Below are 21,134 nucleotides of genomic sequence, written 5' to 3' on the forward strand. Positions count from 1 at the left end.
AATTCTATCAATTTATTTTAGGGAAGCAATTTAGTGCAGTTTACTGATACAGCTGAAAATAATTTTATTTCAAAAAAATTAATATTCTTTAACACAATTACCTGGTCCACTCACTTTGTATAACTCAATTTTAGTGCGTAAGAGTTCTGTAAGCATAATTATTCAGAAATAATCCAGAGGTTTGGACAAATGACCTAGAGACATGGGTTCAAAATCCCACCACGGCAACTGCAGAATTCCATTAAGTAAATCACTCAGTGTTAATGATGACAACCATGAAACCATAGCGTTCTTGTAAACATCCATTTTAGAGAAGGAATTCAATCTCAGCTAGATGTGGCTTGAAGTGTTATTTGTAAAAATATGTTTGGGAGTATATTTGACAACAGCTATGCACCAAGAACATTCCTGAAGGACCTCAATCAGTGAATAGTTATCATGGCGATTAATTAATGTGGTCTGTTCCCTGTTCGAGTGCTGGTCCTTTGGCCATTGCAATTATCTTAAAATGACCGTAGTAGATCATAGCAACTCAATATGTGCTGATGTAACTTTCTCAACCTTCTGGACAATTTTGGAAAAGTCTACCCAAAACCTAGGTATCACTGGACAAATATCTAACAGATTCATTAGCATTCTTCAGAGAAAGAGCCCCCTTTCACATCAGTTCAGTCCCTCGGTTGACAAGGATTCAGGGTAATTGGGAGGATGACAGAAGCGAGATGATAAACAATCTTTTCACTCAGAACAGTGGAAGTCTGAAATTCACTGTCTGAATTGTGTAGCAGAAACCCATGTTACAATTAAAAAAACATCTCGTTAAGCATATGAAGTGCACTAACCAACAAAAGCAGGGAAATGTGATTTACCAAAATAGTTTCCTTAGGTGGCATCTATGCCATGGGCCTTTGCCCAAGCTGTAAATTACTTTGTGATTTTACAGCTGTGACTGTAATCCCTCAAAAATTTGTTGACTGTTCACTGATATTGCCCAGCGATTCTTTCAGTTGTGGCTCACAGAGCTCACCATTTTCTCTGAGCTTCTACAGCTGACCAATACATAACAGCCTACATTCCCTAAATTAATTTCAAAAGGCTGCAATTGCTTCTACAAGTCTTGCAACTCTTCTCTCCCTTCTCTGCTGCTCTGACTCGCCTTCTTCTAGTTACAACCATTGGGGTACAGGAGTCTGAAGACATGCACTCAATAATTTAATATTCAGCTTTTTCCCATCTGCTATTTGATTTCTGCACGTTCCTCGGACCCTTGTTGTCGGAGTATCTTGTTACTCTTTTTTTGCACTAATTATTTTTACAATTTATAATTTTTTGTGTTTTTGCACTATATGCTGCTGCAAAACAACACATTTCACATCATATGTCAGTAATAATAAATCTAATTCTGACTTTATGTTACCAGAGACCACAATTGCTAGCAAGAAATACAACAGGAGAAAGATTCCCAACAGGCTAATCAGTGTTTATGGGTCAGTAACTGGGTTACATTGGGAATGAATGTTTCCAGTAGTGGGAGAGTCTAGGACCAGAAGGAACAACTTCAGAGTAACAGTATCTCCTTTTAGAACAGAGATGACGAGGAATTTATTTAGTCAGTGAGTGGTAAATCTGTGGAATTCAATGCCACAGATGGCTGTGGAGGCCAAGTCATTGGGTATATTTAGTTTGATGGGGTCTTGATTAGTAAGATAGTAAAATGTTATGGGGAGAAGGCAGGGGAATGGGTTTGAGTGATTGAATGGCACAACAGACTTGATTGTCTGAGTGCCCTAATTATGCTCCTGTGTCTTATGGATTAAGCACGACTTTAGGACCACCCAGCCACCATCAGGCACTGACTAGGGAGAGGACATTCTCTTCCTGCCCAGTAAAGTCACTCGCAAGGTTACCAGCAAACCTCTTTGCTAAATAAATCCCTCAAATCAACTGAATGATAATTATGGACCCAACAATTTCTTACCAGGATTGACTTGAGCTTTGGAATTCCCAAGGTAATGAAGTATCAACAGGAAGCACCAAAGCATTCTTGTTAGTAAGGCACTGCTCGGGAAGATGGCTTTGCAAGCAAAGGAGGTTCTTACAAAGGAGGTTTACATCTCTGAAAAAGAAAAAGAAATAAAATAAACATTGGAATCACTGACAACATAAACCATGCAATCTTCACCGGCTACATGAACAATGGATTAATCCGCAGGAACAGATTGCGGAGATTAATCATGAATTAGGAATGTCACTAGTAACGCCAGAAAGACAAAAAGAGTGTTTTGAGGCATTAGTGAGAAAATAAAAAGAAAATTGGGAACTATCTGTTGAAGCATCAGAAGGGGAACAATCAGGATAAGATAGCAAGGAATGAAAGGAATAATTGCCAGGAAAATCAACCAAGAGCAAGAAGCCCGAGGGTGCCTTTGAGTCTGCGTCCAGGGAGCTATACAATAACAAGCTCTGTTTTTATCCTGTTGATGTTTATGTTGCCCAGGCCCCGAGTCTCCCCTGACTCACCAATGGATGTAATAACTCTGGTCAACACTGTGCATGCATGGACTTGGCAGCACTCCACAAATTCCTCAACATCTCTTTCACGTTCTCTCTCGGCCAAAACACTCGCAAACTAAAAGGTCGTGACCAATTTGATGGTATTGGTCAGCTCATGTATGAAAACACAACTCGTCCCATCTGCGCTGAAGAGCAGAAATCAGAACAGATAGACGGGGCTAAACTGCACTTTACACAATGAATCCTGAACAACTACGAAGGAGAATGACTAGACCTTGGCTTATACATTGGGATGAAGTCAGCAGGCAATACTTCAGTTTTCAGTTAAATAATCTGTTAACCCCAATGTCTCCTTCCACATAAATGCACAGACTGTTTTAGGCATTTCAGCTGTTGAGTCACAAAGTCACAAGACAATTAGACCTTCTCAGATTTAATGGAATGTAAACACAATGCAGAAGTTGAACAAAGTCTGCCATCCATCTCATTATGTTTCAACACAGGGACCTCAGTCTTCACCACTCTTAATAGCTGTGCAGCAGTACTTTATTTAATGGCCATGAATGGTCATTTGGTGAAGGATTGTGTGGAAGTCAACAATGCATGCTAAATGAATGCAAGAATAGAAAGAATCAAAGGAGGAGTGGGCTATTTGGCCCATTAAGCCTGCTCAGCCATTTAGTAACTTCTGGTGATCAGATCTTGGCCTCAGTTGCTCTCCCTGCCTAGTCCCCACAACTGTCATTTGTTATTTTGGCCTTAACAGATTCAATTATTCACCCTCCAAAACTTCAATGGGATGTAAAAAAAACTGGAAGATTCCTGTTCACAGATACGATTCCTCCTCCAGTACCTAAAGTGGGTTACCTCTTATTCTGAATATATGACCTCTACCAGTTCCTAGAAGGATCCATCCTGCCCAAATTTCTGCAGGATCATGTAGGTTTAAATTAGATCACCTCCAATGTCAACATTTCTTCATTTCACAGAGAAAGCCCAGTGTGCTTAATTGGATTTTACCTGCCACTGAACTGCCACACTGTTTCACTGTTCCAGAGAAATCTCTTCTGGTGTTCCCGCTGCTCTTCCCCACCATCTCTGCTACCTAGACTGGCCTGTTCCTTTCCTCAGTTCCAATGAATGGTCCCAGACAGGGAACACTAACCATCTCTCTCATTTAGAGAACACAGAACAGTACAGCATGGTACAGGCTCTTTGGCCCATTGTCTTGTGCTGACCTTTTAACCTTCTCCAAGATCAATCTAACCTTCCCTCTGACAAAGGCCTCCATTTTTCTTTCCTGCACTTGCCTACCTAAGAGCTTCTTAAATGTTCCTAATGTATCTGCCTCTGTCGCCACCCCTGCCAGTCTGTTCCATGCACTGACCACTCTCTGTGCAAAAGAAAACTACCTCGGACATCCCTCCACACTTTCCTCCAATCACCTTAAAAGTAGGATCTCTCATACTACCTTAGAAAAAAGACTCTGGCTGAACACTCTAGCTATGCTGCTTGTTAGCTTACACACCTCTATCACGTTATCGCTCCTCCTTCTCTGCTCAACGAGGAAATCTCCAGCTTGCTCAGCTTTCCTTACAAGATAAGTTTTCTAATCCAGGCAGCCTCCTGGCAAATCTCCTTTGCACCCTCTCTGAAGCTTCCACGTCTTTCCTATAATGAGGTGACCAGAACTGAATAAAATGATGTAAGTGTGGTCTAACCAGAGTTTATAGAACCGCACATTACCTCACTGTTCTTGAACTCAACTAATGAAGTTCAACACACAATTTACCTTCTTAACCACCCTACCAACTTGTGTAGAAACTTTGAGAAATCTACAGACTTGGACCCCAACATCTCTCTGTTCCTCCACACTGCTAAGAATCAAAGAATTGAAAGTACACTTATGTTCAAAGTATTTATGCAACATACAACCCTGAGGTTCATTTTCCCCACAGACAGCCACGAAACAAGAACCATGGAACCTGTTCAAAAAACTCTCCCCCATGTGTAAAAAAAACATGCAAATGGCAACAAAAAAAGTGAAAAAACACAGAATATAACACATAATCAAACCATATAGACCATAAAAACTAGAAACATATAAAAAATGTGTTTCAGTCCACCTTCCATAAAGTGGTCGGGTTAACCTTGTTCCGGCAATCCTCTGACAGTGTTGCAGGAGAGTGAGAGAGAGGGGGATGAGGGGGAGGAGAGGGATGAGGGGGAGAGGGAGATCATTTGAACGCAAGAACATTCCAACTGGGAGCAGCGGGCAAGAGAGAGACCGCCACAGGCAGCCACCTTTCTCCAGCAGCAGCAAGTGAGAGGCTGCTGTATGGCACTGAAACCTTGCCGGGTATGATGATTGAAATTTTCCTCGGTGCTTCCATTGGCGAGAATCGTGAGAAATGGATTTGATCGTGGCCCCGCGCCATCTCCAGGATTCTTGGCTTTGCTTGCGGCCTCGTGGAACTCTCTCAAAGACAGCAAAGCGCCAGATCGCTCAATCGGACCGAAAACACACTGCAAGAATGCAGATCGCAGACTCCAACAGTTACAGAACCACGGTTGAAATAAAAGGAAGATGCAATCCTGCCATGAACCTTGAATTCTGCCTCCAAAAGTATATCACCTTATACTTTCCCAGACAGAACTTCATCTGCCACTCCTCAGCCCAGCTCTGCACATGCACGAGACACAAAATGCTAAAGAAACTCAGCAGGTCAGGCAGCATCTATGGAAACGATAAACAGTTGATGCTTTGGACTGAAACCCTTTATCAGGACTGGAAAGGAAGAGGGAAGAAGCTAGAATAAGAAGGTGGGGGAAAAGATGGAGGACAAGCTAGAAGGTAATAGGTGAAGCCAGGCTAATGGGGGAGGGGGGATGAAATGAAAAGCTGAGAGGTGATAGGTGGAAAAGGTAAAGGGCTGAGGAAGGAGGAATGTGATAGGAGAAGAGAATGGACCATTGGAGAAAGGGAAGGACGAAGGGGAACTAGGAGAGATGATAAGCAGGTGAAGAGAAGAGAAGGGGTAAGAGGGGAGCCAGAAAGGGGAATGGAAAAGGAGAGGAGGGAGAGAGGGGAAGAGAAATTAATGTAAGTTAGGGAAATTTATGTTCATACTGTCAGGTTGGAGGCTACCCAGATGGTGTTGCTCCTCCAGGCTGTGAGTGGCTCATCGTAGCAGTAGAGGTGGCCATGGACTGACATGTCAGGATGGGAATGGGCAGTGGAATTAAAATGGATGGAGCGAAGGCTGTCGACAAAGCAATCGTCCAATCTACATCAGGTCTCACTGATGTAGAGAAGGCTACACCAGGAGTACTGGATAAAGGAGATAACCCTGAAACACTTCGCAAGTATAGTGTTGCCTCACCTGGAAGAACTGTGTGGGGCCCTGAATGGTGGTGAGAGAGGAGGGAAATGAGCATGTATAGCATTTCTGCTTGCAGGGATAAGTGCCAGGAGGTAGATCAGTGGGGAGGTGGACAAGGAAACTATGGAGAGAATGATCCCCGAGGAAAGTGAAGAGTGAGGAGGGATAAAGATGCGTTTGGTGGTAAGATCCCGTTGAAGCTGGCGGAAGTTGAGGGACATGATGTGCTGGATGCGGAGGCTCATGGTAATGAGTTCTAACTCCATTAAGGCAGTGGGAAGATCGGCTAAGGGCAGATGTCCGGGAAATGGAAGAGATGCAGGTGAGGGCAGCGTCAATGGTAAATAAAGAGAAAGGCTGTTCTTTAAAGGTGGAGGACACTTCTGATGTTCTGGAAAGGGACACCTCATCCTGGAAACAGATGCGAAGAGATGAAGGAACTGAGAAAGTGGATTTCTTCTACAAACTGCTACTGTACTGTGGAGAGCATTCTGAATGGCTGCATCAGCACCTGGTTTGGGTGGGGGGGGGGGTGCTACTGCTCAAGATTGAAGTGAGTTGCAGAGTCTTATAAAATCAGTCAGCTCTGTCATCTTTGCCTCTGTAATGTCCAATACATCTTCAAGGTGCGCTGCCTTAGAAAGGGGCATCCATCATTAAGGACCACCGCCATGCAGGACATGCCCTCTTCTCATTGTTCCCATCAGGAAAGAGGTACAGAAGCCTGAAGGCACATACTCAGTGATTCAGGAACAACTTTTTCCCCTCTGCCATCTGATTTCTAAATGGACACTGAACCCCTGAACACCACCTAACTACTTTTTATTTGTTATTTTGCACTACTTAATTGACTATTTAATAGACATGTATATACTTACTACAATTCAGTTTTTTTTCTCTATATTTATTTATCACGTATTTCATTGTGCTGCTACCGTAAAGCTAACAAATTTCAGACCATATGCCAGTGATATTAAACCTGATTCTGAATTTGAGAATGGCATTTTTACAAGTGACAGGATGGGAAGAAATAGTCAAGATAATTGTGGGAGTCAGTAGGTTTATAAAAGGTATCAGTAGATATCAATCAAAGATAACTTTCTAACTTGAGGGATGGAGACAGAGAGATCGAGAAACGGGAGAGAGGTGTCAGAAATGGACCAAGTGAATTTAAAGGCGGGGGAAAGTTGGAGGCAAAGTAGATGAAATAGACATTATCAAACTTGCTGATAATGGTGTGCTGTTGTAGTCTGCCAAACTGACCACTGCCTCACAGACACCAAATATCACCTCCTCATATCTTCCTCTGGACCAGAACTCCACCAATGAACATGAGAATATTGCCTGCCACACAATCGAAGAACTTACTTGTTCAGGAATTCTTCCTTCCACAGCTTCCAACATTTTAGTCTCCCTGCCACGCAGAGACATCTTTTACCTTCTGCTCAAGATCCACAAGGACTGTGTGAGCAAACCAACTGTTTCACCCTGTTCCTGCCTCACTAAACTTGTTTCTTTCTATCCTACACTAACCCTTACAAATGTCTACAGATGTACGGAGGAAAGCATTCTGACCAGATGTATCACAGCCTGGCATTGAACCTCCAATGCACAGGGTTGCAAGAGGCTGCAGAAGGTTTATAGAATCAGCCAGCTCCATCGCAGGGATTTCTTTCCTTGCCATCGAGAACACTTTCAAAAAGTGGTGCCTCAAAGGGGCAACATCCATCTCAGAGGACCTTCACCATCCCAGGACATTCCACCATTGGGAAAGAGGCACAGAGCCTAAAGATCCACAGTCGACAATTTAGGAACACCTTTTTCCCTTCCGCCATCAGATTTTTGAACAATCCATTATTATTAATCTCTTTTTCTTCATTATTTCATTACATAATTTACAGTAGTTGTTTTTGCATTGTACTGCTGCAACAAAACAACAAATTTCAAGTCATTTAGAACAGTGATAACCTGATTCTGATTTTCCATTTGATTCTTTTTCCCCTTGATGACACTTCCGACACCTCTGAAAATTTGACAGCTTCCATTTCCCTGCTCACCATGACATACACTTCCATCCCACACCAGGAGAGTCTGAAGGCCCTCCGCTTCTTCTTGAAACACTTTTCCTCTACCAACATACACATTCACTTGGTAGAACTTGTCTCTAAATCTCAGGGTTGTATGTAGTGACGTGTGTGCTCTGATAATAAATTTTACTTTGAACTTTGAGATCAAAGGTGTAACAATGGGCATTCATATGGGCTGAGCTACACTCGTCTTTTTGAGGGATTAATTTTGTCCTATCAGAGCCCACTCCTCAATTCTTTTCCTAGTACATCGACACCTGCATCGGTAATGTTTCCTACACTCATGCAGATCTTAAAAATTACATCAAGCTCCTGATGCAGGGTTTTGTCAACAAGTCCTCTCCACCCACCGTTGCTGCTCAAACCATTGAGGTCCCCCAGCAGCAAATTACTGCGACTAATTTGCACTCTGCACTCACCTTCACTTGACACATCTCTGATCCTTCCCTTTCTGGATTTCTCTTTCTCCATTTGGGAGGACAGGGTAGCTAGCACATCCTTTAAAAGCCCACAGGCTCCCATTGGTACCCTCTTGGATATTACTTCCCAACTTGCCTCCTGTAAGGACTCCATTCCATTCTGCAAGTTTCTGTCACATTTGCTCTGACGATGACACATTCCTCACCTCACTTCCTCCTTGACCATGGCTTCTCTCCATAGTAGAATAGAGATCCCTAGACTCCATCTCATCTATTTCCTGCGCTTCTGCTCTGACACCTTCTGCTCCTGACAAGAGCCAGAACAAGTCCCACCCCCTTGTATTCCACCAGGTATTGCAATCAGTGGACCATCCATTGCAATTTCTGCTCCAACAAGATCCCACCACTATACACAGATTCTCTCTTCTCTCAGCATTTCAGCGAAACATCTTCTTCACATCCTCTCTATCTCAGCTTTTCGGTACTAGATATGTTTCAATGAGATCCCCCCCAACATTCTTCTAAAATCCAATGAGTACAGGCACAGGGCCATCAAATGCTAACACTTTCATTCCCAGAATCATTCTTACGATCTTCCTCTGGACCATCTCCAATGCAAGCTCACTTTGCTCAGGGAGGTAGTCACCCCTAGATTGCAGGAGACAGATGGAAGGGAAATAGGCAGCAGGTACAGAGTATCTCTGTGGCCATTCCCTTCAATAATAAGTACACCACCTTGGCTACTGCTGGGGGAATGACAATCCCAATGGGAGCCACAGCAACCGACACTCTGGCACTGAGGGAAAGGGCCAGAGGAGGAATGCAATGGTGATAGGAGATTCCATAGTCAGAGAAGTACATAGGAGAGTCTTTGGACGTGATTGAGACCAAGATGGTATGTTGTCTCCCAACTTCCAGGGTCAGGGATGTCTTGGATCAAGTCCACGACATTTTAAAGGGGTAGGGTGAGCAGCCAGACATCTTGGTACATATTGGTACCAATGATATAGCAAAGAAATGAGAGGAGGTCCTAAAGAGAGAATTTAGAGAGCTAGGTAGAAGTTAACAATCTCTGGATTGGTACCCATGCCATGCAATAATGAGGGCAAGAATAGGAGGAGATGGCAGATGAAGTGTGGCGGAGGAACTGATGCAGGTGACAGGATTTCAGATATCTATATCGTTGAGATCTCTTCTGGGAAAGGTACAAAAGGGATGGGCTACACTTGAACCCAAGAGGGACCAATATCCTTGCAGGCAGGCTTGCTAGAGCTGCTGGGGAGGGTTTAAACTAATTTGGCAGGGGTATGGGATTCAGAACGTTAGGGCTGAAGACAGGGATGTTGGTTTACAAGCAGAGGTAGTGTATGTGTTTGTCAGAAAGGACAGGCAGATGATAGGGCAAAATTGCAGTCAGTAGGATGGGTTGCAGTATAACCCATCTCAATGTCAAAATTGAAAAGGGCAATAAAAACAGGATCCACGGTGTTATACTTGAATGCACACGGTATAGGAAATAAGGTAGATGATCCTGTAGTGCAGTTAGAAACTGGAAGGTATGACATTGTGGGTATCACAAAGTCATGGCTGAAAGATAATTGTAGTTGAGAGCTTAACGTCCAAGGATACATAATCTATCGAAAAGACAGTCAGGAAGGCAGAGAAGAAGGAGTGGCTCCGCTGCACAAAAATGAAATCCAACCTTTAGAAAGAGGGGACATAGAATCGGAAGATGTAGGATCCATATGGGTAAAGTTAAGAAACTGGAAGGGCAAGAAGACTCTATTGGGAGTTATTTACAGGCCTCCGAACATTGGCCAGGGCGTGGTCTACAAGTTACAGAGAGTGATAGAAAAAACACATCAAAAAGGCAATGGCTTTTTCAATATGGAGATAGATTGGGAAAATGAAGTTGAAGCTGGATCCCAGGTGAGAAAATCTGTGGAATGCCTCTGAGATGGCTTTTTGGAGCAGCTTGTGGTTGAGCCCGCTAGGAGATCAGCTATTCTGGATTAGGTGTGGTCTAATGAACCAGATATGAATAGAGAGCTGAAGATAAAGGAGCCCTTAAGAATCAGTGATTATAATATGATAGAATTCACCCTGCTATTTGAGAAGGAGAAGCTAAAGTCAGATGTAGCAGTACTAAAGGGAATTATAGAGGCACGAGAGAGGAGCTGGCCAAAGTTGATTGGAAAAGGACACTAGCAGGGATGACAGCAGAACAGCAAAGGTTGGAATTTCTGAGAGCAATTTGGAAGGTGCTGCACAGATACCTCCCAAAGAAGAGGAAGTATTCTAACAATATATACAAAATGTCAGAAGAACTCAGCAGGCCAGACAACATCAATGGAAAAGAGCATATTCAATGTTTCAGGCTGAGACTCTTCATCAGAACTGGAGAAAAAAGGTGCTGTAAATAGCTCCCATCAGGGTCTTCTTACCCTTGCAGTTTCTTTATGTACTCACAAGCATCTTTCTCTCCAGTCCTGATGAAGGGGCTCGGTCCGAAGCGTCAAATATACTCTTTTCACAGACGCTGCCTGGTCTGTGAGGTCCGTCAGCATTTTGCATGTGTTGCTTGGATTTCCAGCATCTGCACATTTTCTCTTGTTTGTGAAATATTGTAAAGGCAGGATGATGCAACCGCAGCTGACCGGGGAAGTCACAGCCAACATTAAAGCAAAAGGGAGGGTGTAAAATAGAGCAAAAGTTAGTGAGAAGTTAAAGGATTGGGAGATTTTAAAAACTATCAGAAGGTAACTAAAAAAAAAACCATGAGGGAGGAAAACATGAAATGGGAAGGTAAGCTAGCCAATAATATCAAAAATGACACCAGATTTTTTCAGATATATAAAGAGTAAAAGAGAGGCGAGAGTAGATATTGGACTGCTGGAAAGATAGTAATGGGGACAAGGAAATAGCAGGCAAACTGAGTAAGTATTTTGCATCAGTCTTCATTGTGGAACACACTAGTAGCATGCAGGAAGTTCAGGAGTGTCAAGGGGCAGAAGTGAGTGCAATTGCTATTACTAGGGAGATGGTGCTTAGGAAACTGAATGGTCTGAAGGTGGAAAAGTCACCTGGACCTGATGGACTACATTCACGAATCTCCTGCTCATCCCCTAACTGTCCAGTCTCCTACCACTATCGCTCTGCCTGACTTTACCCTTCCCTCTCAGGCTTAGAGACAGCCACAATGCCACTAACCTGGCTGCGGCTGCTGTACCTTCAAAGGTCATTCCTCCCCACAGCATCCAAAAGAATATACTCTTTACCGAGGGGAATGGCCACAGAAGTACCCTACACTGACTGCTTACTCTCTTCCCCTTTTCCTGGTGGTCAGGCTGCAACCACCTCTATGAGGTTTTCAGGCTGCAGCTGGCCCTGAGGGCATCAGGCTCCAGACCCTGCTCCTTGGACTCAATAGTCAGCAAGTTGGATCCACTTCCTGCAGAGGTAGTCATCAGGGAGACTCTAAACTACCCTGAAATCCCACATCTCACAGGAGCAGTGTTGCAATACCATCCGGCCTACGCATTTTGTACCTCTAACTTCTAGTCTCTGCCTGATCTTGCTTTAGCCTGTTGAGCCAAAGCCTGACCAATCTAACACTGTCTACTGCAACAATAGCCACACCAACAATGGCCACTTTGCTTACAAACCCTTCTTTTTATTGGCCCCTGTTGAGTACCTAAACAATCTTTACAATTGCAGCCCACTGAGAAGCTCCAAAAGGCCTTGGGCTCTTTTTAAACTTGGTGAGTAAAGCCCACAAGGAATTGTCTTCAACTCACTCTGCGATCTCCTGCTGGGCAGACAAGTCCTGACAGGCCTCAGGCACTTTTAAAATCTGGTATGTAAAATCACTTGAGGTGTTTTTGTTTTCCACCGCTGCTCCCTGATCTGACAAGTTAGCTTTCTCAATAAGTTTGGTTTGTATTTCACATTTCTTGTAATAACCCTGAGAGCCTTCTTTCCACCCGATCCCAATACAAGCATTTTCCACCTTTAAGAAAAAAGGTCAAACTGTTTGCTGTAATTAACTTGGATGGTTGTAGAAACAATTCCTTACCTTGAAACTCCATTCCTAATACCTAAGAAAAAAATCCAATGTTCCATTAATCTTCCCAGGTTCAACTCAGGCAGTATCCTGGTGAATCTCTTCTGCACTTTCTCCTACTCAATCTTGACTATTGTATTCTGTGATGATCAGAGCTGAACACAATATTCCAGCTATGGCCACACCAATGTACATGCTTGCCAACTTTGTGTTTCATAGACTAGGTCTCCGAGATCTCACTGGACTTTAGAGTACTATTGTCTCTCCCTGCTCAATAACATTCCTACATTCTATTGTTTCTGCCAGAGTGGATGCCTACACGCGTTCCCAAATTATACTTCATCTATCAATCTGTTGCCAATTAAATTTTAATATATCCTCATCACTTTGCAGAAACTTGAGAAATTCCCAGCATAATGTGCTTGGTCTCTTTAATATGATTTATTTCTCCTGACCATTTTCCAGGGGATGTGTTGCCCTTTGGCACCGTCATTATGCTTCATACTTCTTCTTTCTCTTACTGGATGTTTTAAATTCCTGCTGCGTTTTGCCCCTTGACTTCCCATTATTATTGCAATGTTCAATGTTTTTTCTAAAGCTGACATGTTTATTCAGTGTCTAGCATTTGCTTAGTTATAGAGTAATAGGGTGTGGAAACAGGCCCTTCAGACAAACTGGTCCATGCTGACCACAGCATCCTCCCTGCTAGCCCCAGTTGCTTGTGTTCTGCCATGAACCCTCCAAGCCCTTTGCCTCCATGTACCTATGGAAAAGCCTCTTACACGCTGTAATTCTACCCACCTAAACCATTTCCTCATTCAGTGTTCACTACCTTTAGTGTAAAAAAAGTTATCTCTCAGGTGTCTTTTAAATCTCTCCCATTGTATCTGTGTCCTCTAGTTTTAGAATCTCCAGTCCTAGGAAAGTGACTGCGATTGCCCACCTTATCCACACTCTTCATGATTTTATTAACTTCTTTTAGCTCTTCTCTCATTCTTCACTCCAAGGGATAAAGATCCAGACTGGCCAATCTCTCTCCATAACTCAGACTCTTATTCCAGGTAGCATCCACGTAAATCTCTTCTGCACCTTCTCCAGCTTGACAGCGTCTTTCCTCTAACAGGGTGACCAGAACAGTATACAATTTTGGGGTGCCACGATGGCGCAGTGGTTAGCACGATGCTATTACAGCTCGGGGTGTTGGAGTCTGGAGTTCGATCTTGGCATTCTCTGTAAGGAGTCTCTGTACATCCTCCCTGGAAGTTGTGGATCTCAGGATCTTCCCGTTTCCTCCCACCATCCAAAAAGACGTACTGGGTAGGTTAAATGGTTATTGTAAATCTTTCCGTGATTAGGTTAGGGCAGATGGTGCTCGTCAGCCGTGGTTGGCAACTCATCTAAAACACTGATTTCAAACCTACATTGTCGTGCTTATGGGAAAGACTTCAGGAGTTAACCCAGAGAGGAAAATCTGCTGGAGTCCCTAAGACAGTCCTATGTTGAGTTCAATGTTGACTGGCAACTCCTGTGACGCTGCTGGTACCAAACTGTATCAGTCTCTGCCTTTCCTTTGGGCTCATCAGATGCGTGGAGAGGGGAAGCTTGCTACATGGGCAACAACTTGCTCTGCACATCATACTGCCCAGGCTTGTGAATCTAGACAGCTAGGACGCAACGACCTAGACCGACGGAGGCCTCAGGGTTAGGGTTAAAACTGACTGATGACGGCCAGTACGCTAAAAACCTTCTTCATCACCCTGTCTACTTCTGTGGCTGTTTTCAACCATGTACACTTGAACTCCTACATCACTCTGCTCCACAACACTTGTCATTGCCCTTCCATTCACTGTATAGGTCTTGTTCTGGTTTGAATGTACAAATGCATCACCTCACATTCATCTAAGTTGAAATCCATTTGCCAGGGTTTGCAAATCTTTTTGAGAGCATGCATCCAAATTGGCAATAATCTTCTAAAGGCTTCTCCCACATGATATAGTAATTTTGAACAGAGATTATCACCGATTCATGAATTAGTAATCATAATTATGAACATTTTTTAAGGAAAAAGGATGAGTTCTGTTGCTTATTTACACATATTCATTGTTTGACCTTCAATAAAAGTATAACAGAGACAGACTGAAAGAAATGAAGCATTTTAGAAAATGTTCTAAAAGTATTAAGATTAATCTTTTAAAAGACAATTAAAAATAACAATTTCTGAATAGTACTATTATTGTAACTGCTTATGATTAAATACTGGTGTATACACCAGATATGCAAGGATTTCGAATTGTATCATGCAAAGTTACATGGTCTCACAACTATCTAGTTGGCATGTGATGTTTCCTGTGAAAACATCACATCTTATCATCGTCAGGTTTAAAAAAAATCATTCACTGCTTCATTTGGTAGTAAAGATAATAGTTATGTATGTTTTTATTACGGGTGGAGTTTTAATTGAGGGATGTATATGCATGCCATCAAAATGCTTACACGTGCCAAAGGTTCACCTCCCCTGACCAGTTGCCATTCCTCAGCCTCTCTCCCCAACCGATCAAGATTTTATTGCAAGTCATGTTAACATACAAGACCCCCTATATCATCAGCAAACTTTCTACTCTTGCATGTACACTCACATGCAAATCATTTACACAAGTCATGAATAAAAGAGGTCCCAACACTGACTCCTGGGGCACTCCGTTCAGTCAGACTTACAACCATCACCCTCTGCTTCCCTTCAGTGATTCAATTCTGAATCTTATGGCACCCCAGTTTCCAGATCAGTCTGCCATGTGGAACTTATCAAAGGTTTTACTAAATCCACGTAGACAACATCTTCATCTACCCCTTTAGTTAGCTCTTTGAAAAATTTCAAAAGATATGTCAGACACATCCTCCCAGGCTTACAATGATATTGATTAATCCTGATCAGGCCTTGACTATCCAAGTGATGGTAGACCTTGTACCTCAGAATTCCCTTCAGTAACCTCCCTACAATGTCCTTCAAATGGGGTTCATATGGTTCTGTTTATTATCAGAGAATGCTTACAGTACACAACCTGAAATACCAAGTCTTCACAGACATCCACAAAAAAAAAAACCCCCAAAGCCCCCTTTCCCCCTCCCCAGTGCAAGCAGCAGCAAGCTTCAACACATCAACCTCCCCCTTCCCCCCCATCCATTTCAACAAATAAGTGCCAGCATCCACATCCTACAAGCAACAGCAATGCACCCAAAGAGAAACCATGGTCTTGCTACCCTTCTTGAATAGTGAAACATTAGCAGCTGCCTTCCAATCTCCTGGAACTTTGCCAGTGGCTAACAATGAAGCAAGTATTTCTACAGGTGCCTCTGCGATTTCTTCCCTGACTGAGGGATGCACGTGGACAGGTTATAGGAATTTGCCCAACTTAATACACTGAAAGGCTGCAAGTACCTTCTTTACCTGCCATTACCCTCTTTACTTTGGCACTCATGATTTTCTCCTGAGTACACGCCAAGGAGAAACAGATTTTAGAAATATCACCTATCTCCTACGGCTTCACATATCAGCACCCCTGATGGTCTTTTGACATTTGCTAATCCCAGCACCTACGTTTATAACAAAGCAACGATTGCAAGGGTAGCAGCAATGAACCTTGTGGAATACCACTGATCTCAGGCTTCTGATCACAAAGCAGTTCCCCAGCATCACACTCTGCCTTCAGTTATCAAGCCAACATTTGATCCAATTTGCCGTAAATTTGGTGGACTCCAACCTCTTCAACCAGCTTTTCACGTGGAACTCTCTCAGAAGCCTTACTTGGTCCATGTAAAGTAACATCATTAATAAATTGTTATTTCTTTGAAAAACTCCAACACATTAGTCAAACATGCTTTTTTTTAAACCATCCTTCATCCAACCCCAAGTCTGGATTCATCCCATTCCTCGATTATTTCCTTAATAACTTTCCTACCCAAGATGGAACTATAATTCCATGCTGTTTCCCTGCTGCTGCTGCTGGATACAAGAATGTGGCTTCTAGTTGTTAAATTCATCTGATAATCCCTATTTTCTTTATTTTATATTAGTCATCCTTCACTGATGTCTCAATATTTCCCAATCCTCTTGCTTATCACTAATCTTCCCATCAATGGCTTGCCTTGATTTTGAAATCAGCCTCAACTTCCTTAGTTAGCCACAGACAGCTTCCCTTGTTGCAGAGTCCTAATTCCCAAAAGGATTTATTTTCTGACAAAAATGATGAAATATTAACTTCAATGTCTGCTTCTCTTTATCTTCCACTTTACAAAGTATTCAATTCATTAAGTTCCATAGCATGGAAAATGGTCACACAAGAGACTGAAGATGTTGGAATCTTGAGCAAAAAGCTTGCTGCTGGATATACATTGGGAATGGAAGACGGTCCTTGGCTCACTGTGTCAATGTTGGCCATACATTTTCCACAATGTGCCCTAAGTAGTATAAGCCTTGGTGGTTTAATTGCTCATCTAAATTTATTTTAAATACTCTGATTTTTTTTTTACCTTCACCACTGCTTCAGGCAGCAAATTCTAGATTTCAAACAATCAAAGAGTCATACAGCCAAGTCGGCGCTGACCAATAATCCTACACTGATCATATTTTATTCTCCCCACGTTCTGCCAGCTCCCCTCCAGATATGACCGCTCACTAACACACCAGGGTCAATACTTACAGGGTAAGATTTATCCTTTATCATAGTCTTAGACTCACAGAGTCGTGCAGCCCAGAACAGCTCACCAAGTCTGCACAGATCTTCTACTAGTCCTACAAAATTGTCCCCACATTCCCTTCAGCTCCACCCATATTCTACCACCAATTTACACTGGCCATTTAACATACCAATCTCGCTGTATCAGTAGAGAAGCTACAATAATCAAAGACCCCACCCACCCTGGACATTCTCTCTTCTCCCCTCGTCCATCAGGCAGACCATACAAAAACACCAGCCTCAAGGAGAACCCCCCGTTAAGTCTACTTACAATAAATTAGACTCTTGGCCTCACAATCTACCTCAATATTGTTTACTGCACTGTACTTTCTCTGTAGCTGTTACACTTTATTGTGCATTCTTATTGTCTTACCCAGTCCTACCAAAATGCTCTGTGTAAAGATTTCCCTGCATGAACAGTTTGCAAGACGAACTTTTCAGTATCTCAATACATGTGACAATAATGAACCAATTCCACTTCCAACCAGCATGTTTTTGGGATGTGGGAGGGAAATCAGCACCCAGAAGAAATCCATGCAACACAGGGAAAACGTGAAAACTCCACACAGTCAACACCTGAGGTTACCCCGCTTTCACAGCTCTATATCCATTATTATGTTTTCTTCTTCTCTTTATTAACCCCTCAATAGCCTTTGACATTCTGGGTTCCCTGGGCTTGCCACCCTTTCCTTTCACCATTATGGGAACGTGCTGGTCCTGAACTCTCACTATTTCACTTTTAAGAGGTTTAATTTCTCAAGTGTAGATTTACCTGCAAGTATCAGGTCCCAGTTCAAGCTTGTGAAGTCCCAAATGACTCTGAAATTGATTTTCCCCTGATTTGGACATTTGATTTCTGGATCATCCTTTTTCCTTTCCATAACTGCTTGGAGACTAGCAGAGTTATGGTCACTATCTCGAGTGTGCCTCAACACTGACACTTCATCCACTTGCTTCTTTCCATTTCTGCCCTATCCTGAGTAGGATCACATACCTAAATGGACCACTACAAGTTCTCCTAAATGCATATTATAAATGCCACCCATCCTAATCCTTCCAGATTAAGATAATCCCACTTACTATTGGGGTAATTGAAATTCCCTGACCACAGAATCAAATAGCATAGAAACAAACCATTTGGCCCAACTGGTCTATGCTAGCCTAAATTCCCATCTAACCAACCCACGCAAAACGCTGGAGGAACTCAGCAGGCCAGGCAGCATCTAAGTAAAGAGTATAGTCGATGTTTCGGGCTGAGACCCTTTGGCAGGGCTTTTCATCTAACCTGTTCTCATTTTCCCACATTCGGCCCATATCTCTTTAAACCCTGACCATCCAGTCTCTGTAACCCTATTCCTCTTCCACCTCCCTTTCCTTGAACGTGGTAGCATAGGTAGATAAGGAGGCATATGGGATATGGCATTCATTGTTGGGGCATTGAGTGCAAGAACAGAGAGCATAAGCTTCAACTTTATAAAATGCTGGTCAGTCCTCTGTTTGAGTTTTGCCTGTAGTTCTGGTCACCACACTACTGGCACTGCACAGCGTACAAAAGAGATTCACTAGGATGTTGCCAGGGATGAAGTATTTAGGTTTGAGGAGAGAATGGAGAGGCTAGTTCTGTTTTCCCTGGAGTGGAGGAGGTTAAGAGTGGACAGGACTGATGGAAATAAAATTATGGGTGTGTATGGATAAGGTAGACTGCAGGAAAACTTTCCTCCTGTCAGAGGTAGGTAACATTAGAGGACACATTTAGTGTAAGATTTAGAGGATATCTGAGGGAGTCCTTTTTTTTACCCAGAGTGGTGAGTACCTGGAATACGCTGCAGCTACCACTGGGCAGGAAGCACAGAAGTCCGCAGTCCCACACCACAAACTTCCCTTCCGCCATTTGGTTCTTGAACTCACTGGCAAAATGCTAATCATTAGTTTAGAAACACAATAGACACTTTACTATGTACCACTTTGCACTAAAATCAAGTCTTTTTTGTTCCAATTGTGTTCTTTCTTATAAGAATTGTGAATAATTATGTTTGTCTTTCTTGAGAGCACTGCTAATCTGCTGGTGATGCTGCTGAAAACAAGTTTTCCTTGCACCTGTTCATACCTGTACCTGCCAATATGACAATAAACTCAACTTTGCAAATCACAAGAAAATCTGCAGATGCTAGAAATCCAAAGCAACACCCACAAAATGGCTGGAGGAACTCAGGCAGTCAAGTAGTGTCTGTGGAAAAGAGTAACGAGTTAACATTTTGAGACCCTTCATCAGGACTGAACTTGACTACAATGTTGATGGAAACGGTCACTGACAGTATTTAGTTGTCTAGGTAGGCACTTGAATTAATTAGGCAAAGAAAGCTTTGGGTCAAGTGCTGGAAGATGGGATTAATATAGATAGGCCCCACTGCTTGGTGTGGACAGACTGGGCCAAATGACCTGTTCCTATTCTGTGTGACCCTGCTACTACCCTGCCACTCTGATGGAACCAGGGTTCTGAGTACTGCATTAATGACCTGTAACATTTAGACCATGGCATATAACTGCACCCTGAAGCAATTTTGGATTGATGACTGACAAAACTAATAGAGCCTGGAGGGGTGGATGAGACACACAGCTTTGTTGCATTTCGGTGTCAATGGAAGGCTGTCTCTAAAGAAGGGTGTGAATAGGATGCTGCCATTTGTGCCTGTGCTGGTTATCCTTTTTCAATTTTTAACCATTTATCACTCTCCTTTGGAAATTACCCTCTTCTCATGACTGCTATCGGGAAAAGGTACCGGAGCGTGAAGTCCCACACTCAACGTTTTAGGAACTCTCCTTCTCCTCTGCCATCAGATTTCGGAATGGTCCATGAATCCATGAACAAAACTTTGCTATTCCACGTTTGCATTATTTAATATTTTTATTGTAATTTATAGCAATGGTTTGTGTCTTGCACTGTAGTGGTACCACATAACAACAAATATCATGCCATAGGGCAGGTGACAGAAGAGTGTATAGGGAAAAGCTTTGGATCTGTATTCAAAACTTCATTTGTTTCAAGATAGCTATGGAGGAAAGGCCTGGTTCTTGTATTGAGGTTCTATGTTGGAGAAAGGCTAATTTTGATGACATCAGAAAAGATCTGGTAAGAGTGGGTTGGGACAGGTTGTTTTCTGGCAAAGGGATGCTTGGTAAGTAGGAGGACTTCAAAAGAGTACAGAGCTTGTATGTTCATGTTAGAATAAGAGGCAAGGATAACAAGTCTGGGAAACCTTGGTTTTCGAAAGATACTGAGGCATTGGCTAAAAAGAAAAAGGTGCACAACAGCTTTAGGCAGCAAGGAGCAAATGAGTACAAGAAATGCAAGAGAACACAAGAGAAAATTCAGAATCCTTCATATATCTATATAAGTCCTTAGGAGAATCCCGAAGGCTTCTATAGAGCTATTAAGAGCAAAAGGATAGCAAGAGACAAAATTCGTCCACTTGAAGGTCATCGCAATCAGCTGTGTATGGAGTCAAAAGAGATGGAGGACATCTTAAATACAGATGCAAAAAGAAAAAATTATTTGAGAGAAAGATACAGAGTCTATAGAAATAAGGCAAAACAGTAGTGAGGTCTCAGACTGTTTCCAGATGACAGAAGAGGAGGTACTTGCTGCCTTGAGGTAAATTAGTGTGGATAAGTCCAAGAGCCCTGACAAGGTGTCCCCTCAGACCTTAAGTGAGTCTAGTGCAGAAGCCCTGACATACGTATTTAAAACGTCCTTAACTACGGGTGAGGTAATGAAGAACTGTAGGATAACTAATACAGTATTGTTCCATTGTTCAAGGAAACCTCTAAGAAAAGCCAGGAGGTTATATGCCAGTGAGCCTGTCATCAGTACTTTAATTATTGTAAGGTTTTCTAAGGGTCATGATATATAACTTCTTTGATAGACATGACCTGAT

General features: G+C 42.6%; 1 protein-coding gene across 4 annotated transcripts in view; it reads right to left on the minus strand.

The window, feature by feature from the left end:
* Window positions 1-21,134, minus strand: part of LOC132407656 (discoidin domain-containing receptor 2-like) — a 104,166-nt gene that overhangs the window by 54,368 nt on the left and 28,664 nt on the right. For 2 of the 4 annotated variants that reach the window (XM_059994454.1, XM_059994456.1), the window contains exon 2: window positions 1,979-2,116. In XM_059994454.1, the coding sequence (XP_059850437.1) occupies window positions 1,979-2,042 (64 nt within the window). In that variant the 5' untranslated portion in view covers window positions 2,043-2,116. Of the gene's footprint in view, window positions 1-1,978; window positions 2,117-10,872; window positions 11,012-21,134 lie in introns of those variants that run through there. The other 2 variants (XM_059994455.1, XM_059994457.1) reach the window with 2 other exon arrangements.

The sequence above is a fragment of the Hypanus sabinus genome, chromosome 18 (genome assembly GCF_030144855.1).
Source record: "Hypanus sabinus isolate sHypSab1 chromosome 18, sHypSab1.hap1, whole genome shotgun sequence".
NCBI lineage: Eukaryota > Metazoa > Chordata > Chondrichthyes > Myliobatiformes > Dasyatidae > Hypanus > Hypanus sabinus.